The 6,550-nt window shown below is 39.8% G+C and overlaps 1 protein-coding gene across 1 annotated transcript in view; it reads right to left on the minus strand.

Annotated features, from left to right (window-relative positions):
• The window catches only part of otud4 (OTU deubiquitinase 4), a 110,993-nt gene that overhangs the window by 37,038 nt on the left and 67,405 nt on the right, over positions 1-6,550 (minus strand). Inside the window, exon 11 of the mRNA XM_043699024.1 lies at positions 5,418-5,515. Within this exon, the coding sequence (XP_043554959.1) occupies positions 5,418-5,515 (98 nt within the window). The remainder of the gene's footprint in view (positions 1-5,417; positions 5,516-6,550) is intronic.

The following is a 6,550-nucleotide window of genomic DNA, read 5'->3' on the forward strand; positions in this document are numbered from 1 at the left end:
CTGTCTAAGTGACATCCTCAGTGCTTGGGAGCCTCCTGTGAAGCGCTTCTGTGATCTTTCCTCCGGCATTTGTAGTGGTTTGAATCTGTCGCTTCCGGTTGTCAGTTCCAGCTCCCAAGCACTGAGGATGTCACCTAGACAGGGGACGAAACTCTGCAATACAAATTCCCAGCTCGGCGAACAGAACCACAACAATAGGTATATTGTCCTAGGCCACTATTTGTTGCTCACCCCTAAAGTAGCAAAGAATAGAGCATGTTTTGTTAAACAAAAGCCACATATTGGCCAGACAGTGGATATATTTATCAGAGAGGGCTTCCTGAAGAAGGGCTTATGCCCGAAACGTCGATTCTCCTGTTCCTTGGATGCTGCCTGATCTGCTGCGCTTCTCCAGCAACACATTTTCAGCATATATTTATCAGAATCTAGTTTAGTTGTTAGATATGTGGTGATCTGGAAGCTGAAGAGCCATCTGCTCAAGTAAAACAAGAAAATTAGTCTGCAATTTGTTACCATCTCTATTTCTATTCTCTCCGGCTTCATCTGGGAAACCATACTTGACAAATCTGTTGGAATTCCATGAAAATGTAACTAGTAGAATTGACAAGAGGAGTCAGTCGATGTGATATATTTGGACTTTCAGAAAGCATTTGACAAGGACCCACATAAGAAATTATTGTGCAAGATTAAAGCGCATGGGATTGGGCGAAGTGTATTGAGATGTATAAAAAACTGGTTGGCAAAGACAGGGTAGGAATTAATGGGTCATTTTCAAATTGGCAGGCAGTAACTAGTGGGGTGCCACAGGAATCGGTGCTCGGATCCTAGCTATTCACAGTATATATTAAAAATTTGGATGAGGGAACAAAATGGAACATCTCAAAGTTTGCAGGTGAAACCAAGTTGGGGGTGGAAAGGTGAACTGTAACGAGGATCTAGAGGTCCTTCAGCATGATCTGGACAGGTTGGTGAGCAGGCAAATCAATGGCAGATGCAATATAATTTGGATAAATGTGAGGTTATTCACTTTGGAAGCAAAAACAGGGAGGCAGATTACTACCTGAAAGGCTGTAAATTAGGAGAGGGGAGTGTGTAGCAGGACCTGGGGGTCCTTTTGCACCAGTCGCTGAAGGCAGACATGCAGTTGCAGCTGGCAGTAAAGAAGGCAATTGGTATGTCGACCTTCACTGCGAGACGTTTCGAGTACAGGAGCAGGGATGCATTGTTGCAGTTATACAGGGCCTTGGTGAGGCCACACCTAGAATATTGTGTGCAGTTTGGGTCTCCTTTTCTGGGGAAGGATGCTCTTGCTCTCGAGGGAGTGCAGTGAAGGTTTACCAGGCTGATTCCGGGGATGGTGGGACTGACGTATGATGAGAGATTGACTAGATTAGGATTGTTTCACTGGAATTCAAACAAGTGAGGGGGGCATTTCATAGAGTCTTAGAAAATTCTAACAAGACTAGACAGGGTAGGTGCAGGGAGGATGTTCCCGATGGTGGGTGCATCCAGAATCATACCACAGGAAGTGGTTGATGCAAAACATTGAATGTAATCAGGAGGCAGCTAGATATTGCACTTGGGGCGAATGGAATCAGAGGTTATGGGGAGAATGCAGGATTAGGCTATTGATTGAACTGTTGTGCTCTTCCAGCGCCACTAATCCAGAATCTGGTTTCCAGCATCTGCAGTCATAGTTTTTACCTTATTGATTGGACAATCAGTCATGATCATGATGGCCTCCTTCTGTTCAATTCGCTATGTAAATGAGAGTACAAATTAGATCCTGACTAGCCTTTGGAAAGAAAAGTGGTTCAACTCTTCCCAAGATTATCTTGGGGAATGGAATCAGCATCCCCCATGTGACTGAGGAACTGAGTTTTAGTTAATTGGTAGTTTTCCCAAAATTCCTGAATTAGAAAGAGCTGCCAAGGAGGGTGGAGCTTGCAATTTCGGCAAGGTGAATAAATCTGCTGAAAGAAGTGGTTGAAAGGAATAGGGGACTATTGATATCACGGGAGAAATTACAGGAGGTTGGCCATGAGCCAAAATTCTACCAAATGTGTGAACGTGGCAAACAACAAACGTAAAAGGCAAAAGTCAGAGCACAGAAGTAATATATAAAGTTTTTGATTCTTTTCCATCCCCACTCATTGAGCAAATATGGTCAATGAGTGGCAGTTTGCTCTTGATGTAATTTCGAAACAAAGTAAAGAACACAGTCAGAAACAGCATCCTACATTTAACAGATTATCATCACTTTTTCAAAGCGTATACAACATATAGGATAGACTTGTGAACAGCTGGATTGCAAAAGACTTCTGAAATTGTTTTCCTAGTTCTGGCAGGGAGTGTATCAAGATTGAGCGATAATGGTTTAAAACGTTAAACCTCATTTCAAAAGGTAATGCGTTTGTTTTATTAATATTGCTTTTATTTTGATCACGAGATAAAAGGAAAAAGGTGGAATTCCTCACACACATAATCACTCAGTAAGATCATGGTTGATCTACTTATATTCCCATCTACCCTAACAACCTTTGCAATGATTCCCTCGCAATGACCAAATCTCCAATGCCTTGTGAGCAGGCAGTTCTAAAATCTCACTACCCTCTCAAAATGACTGAGAATGAAAAGACACAAATTTCAAGTACAGTAATTGCGAGAGATGCCAAAAAAAAACTAGGAAAAAAACACAGATAGCCAGAACAGTATTAAACTATTATCTGAAAAGCAATGCAGGTTATAGGGAAACCACTGAAGAATGGCAGTAAGGAAACTGCTCATTCAGTGAGCTGGTGCAGACATGCTGGGCTGAATAGCCTTTTATGTTGCAACAAGTTTTATTGTATTATGTGGCAAATGAGGTGGATCTGATCACAAGTTTGGTGGGATTCAAATTGACAACAGCACCTAAGTCATTAAATAGTTGAGGTTCCAGCACTAACCCTACTGCCTCCGTACTAGTTACAGCCTGCCAACCTGAAAATGCCCTTTTTATATTCCTGATGTTTCCTGTCCATTATCTAGTCCTTTATGCCCTGAATCCCAAGAGGCCTTGTCTTTTGTAATAAATTTTCATGTTTTCCAAGTGTTTACATTATACACTATATGCATTTTTATCAACTGTGCAAGTCACATCCCGAAAGGACCTAAAAAATTTTGACAGTCATGACTTTTTTATTAAACCATGCAGACTCTATCTAATGCCTTGTTAATACCTTAATAATAAATGATAAAAAATGGTTAGAATTTGATGTCAGGCTAACTGACCTGTAGTTTCCTTTTTCTCTCTCTCTCCTGTTTTGAATAGTCGTATTAAATTTGCTACCTTCTAACCTACTGGACCATCCTAGAATCCATTGAATCTTCTGTTTTTCTTTAAACTGTTCATCAACATTTTAAGAAGTAGAGTCCCATTCTTCTGGAGATTTTGCTGCTGCTACAATGCACGATCCTAGGTGTCAGCAAACACAGTCTATTCGAAAAATGTTTAAGTTTAATTTTTAAAATGTGAGTTTTTTTCTTGTCAATTGCACCATTCTTTCCCTGACTTAACACTGAGATCGCACACTCATCTCATTTTTTTTTGATTCTTGCACCTCATTGATTAAGCATGTCCACACTGTTTGTACTTTTTCACCAAAATCACAGATTCTCCTATAACAGCATACATTTACAGCAACTTTGAGGGCAAAAAATGTTTAAAACCTCAACATGCACGAACAAGGAAAACCAACAGGATGTATTATGAGACAGCAAAATTGCCACAGAAGTGTTTAGTTTACAACACCATTCACAGAGTTTAAGTGGAAAAATATTTTCCTTCCCTACTCTCCAATGAACCTTGGACCACATTGGAGTATCAGTTGCTGGCCACCCTCCAGTAGTCCATCATAATGGTTGAGGTTGTACAGGACACTGATGAGGCCTGTCCTGGAGGACTGTGTTCAGTTCTGGTTATGCAGCTACAGGTTGTTCTACTATAAGGCAACAGTCATGCTCCTTTACAATTTTGTGCTATAGAAAATCACACTACAGAAAACCACTATAGAAAATCACACTGTAAAAGATCGCTAATAGGAAATTGCTATACCCGTTCAGTAGAAAGTTTGCGTTCTCCAAACAATGTTCATTATTCATTAATTGCATTATAGCCAATGCGCACTGATGAAACACACGTTATAGCAGATCAACTTATATAGGAAGGATATTATTAAGCTAGAGAGGCTTTAAAACAGATTTTTCAGAATGTTGCCAGGTACGGAAAGCTTGAGTTATAAAGAAAGACTGGATAGGCTGGGACTTTTTTCACTGGGGTTTAGGAGGTTGAGGGGTGAAATCATGAGCGGTAGAGATAGGGTAAGTGTATATGGTCTTTTCCTTACTATGGAAGATTTCATGACTAGGCAGCACATTTTTAAGGTAAGAGGACAGAGATTTAAAAAAAGACACGGAGGCAGTTTTTTTTTGTTTTACACAGAGCGTGGTTCATGTGTGGAATGAATTTCCTGAGGAAATAGTGGATATGGGCACTGTTACAATGTTTAAAGGACACTTAATTAAGTACATGAATAGGAAAGGTTTGGAAAGATATGAGCCAGGAGCAAGCAGGTGGGACTAGTATAGTTTGGGATTATGTTCAGCATGGACAGGTTGGACCAAAGGGTCTGTCACTGTACTGTATGACTCTATGAAGCTAGTCAGTGCGCATTTGATAATTATTCCAATCATTGAGTTATATAGCATTGCCCGATTCTATTATCATCTGACAGTCAAATATACTCACATTTCGGTGGGATTCAGTGGTGGGAAATCAATAGTAGACTTCTGCTAGATGTTCCCCCAATCTAATATAGTCCATGACCCCAACACCAGCTTGGTGGAAATTAGCTAACTCAATTAATTCTGAAGATCATCTTGGGACCACGTTATCAAATTCTTACTAAAAATAAAACGTACAAAGCAACTAAGCTATCAGGGTAAACTATTTATCTGTATCCTTCTCACAACCCTCAAGACATTTTTGTTTTTTTTAATCTGAATCTAGTTCTCAGGAGAAGCAATGATAGCCTCTACTCTCCATGTTTAAGTAGTTTCCCAGTTCTAGCCTCAGGTACATGAGTTGGGAAATTTGAGATCTATTTCCCTCTATACGCGCACTTCAATTAATGCTAGTGCAGCAATGACCACTGCTTTGCATATTCATAATTTTTTTAAACTAAAATGCTAATTCTGTTCGTCTCCACAGGTGCTATCAGACCAGAGTATTTCCAGCTTTTTATTTCAAACTTCCAGCATGGTATTTGGCTTTTACTGATAATCCTGAATCTAGACTAATACGTAAAAGATTCTCTAATTTTATTAAATAGACACCATGCACAAGGCACAATGTTAGTTAAAATAATTAAACTTACTTTTCTCCTAGTTCTTCCACATAAACAACAACCGGTCCATCATCAGGATCGACTGCCTGAATATGAGCATTGTAATATCTACCATCATCCAGGAATACCTAAGGGGTAATGAAACCATATTTTTAAAAAATGTATATAAACTTTCTAACAGTTTTATTGCTTACATAATGCATCCCAAAAAAACAAACCGATCCAAGTTTGTTAGAAAGCAGCAATCCATCCAGGTTTTTCAGTGATATACACCATAGTAAGGCATGAAGAAACAGCAAAAGGCATGAACTGAATAATGAAATACTTCAGACGATGTGTTAACCATCTGCAGGAGGGGGCTAGGTGTTAGTGTCGCCTGTAGATGACAGTCTGCTCTAGTGAAGATAGGCGAACCGAAGAATATTCTGGAATATTTTAATTTCAGGAGTATTTCTTTTAAGAGATTAAAGAAGTGAGTGTAACATTCCTTTTCGTAATCATGCTTTATCTTCAGATGAGTCAGTGCCTTCAGGTGAAATGGGTTTAGAATGAAGAAAATTATTGTAAATTACATCCTTTAATTTCTCAGTAATTATCCAATCATAAGCAATAGTTAATTACCGGAAAAAAAAAGCTACAAATTTGCAGTGATCCAATGAAAGTACTCACAGTGGATTCCCAACTTGTTACGACATCTCTATCTTGATTAATTTGTACAGTCAGGTTATAAGTTTGCTTGCTGAGTTGGTAGATTTGTTCTCGAACGTTTCGTCACCATGCTAGGTAACATCATCAGCGAGACTCGGATGAAGCATTGGTCTTCTATCCCGCTTGCTATTTGTGTGTCTTGGTCTGTTGTAGTGGGTGATATCACTTCTGGTTCTGAGAGATTGGTGAATGGGGTCCAAATTGATGTGTATGATAATGGAGTTCAAGTTTGAATGCCAGGCCTCTAGGAATTCCCATGCATGTCTTTGTTTAGCCTTTAGAAAGTGAGGACTGCAGATGCTGGAGACCAGAGTTGAAAAATGTGGTGCTGGAAAAACACAGCAGGCCAGGCAGCATCCAAGGAGCAGGAGAATCGACGTTTCGGACATAAGCCCTTCTTCAGGAATGAGGCTGGTGTGCCAAGCGCGCTGAGATAAAAGGTAGGGGGGAGTTAA

Source organism: Chiloscyllium plagiosum, chromosome 1, assembly GCF_004010195.1.
Source record: "Chiloscyllium plagiosum isolate BGI_BamShark_2017 chromosome 1, ASM401019v2, whole genome shotgun sequence".
NCBI lineage: Eukaryota > Metazoa > Chordata > Chondrichthyes > Orectolobiformes > Hemiscylliidae > Chiloscyllium > Chiloscyllium plagiosum.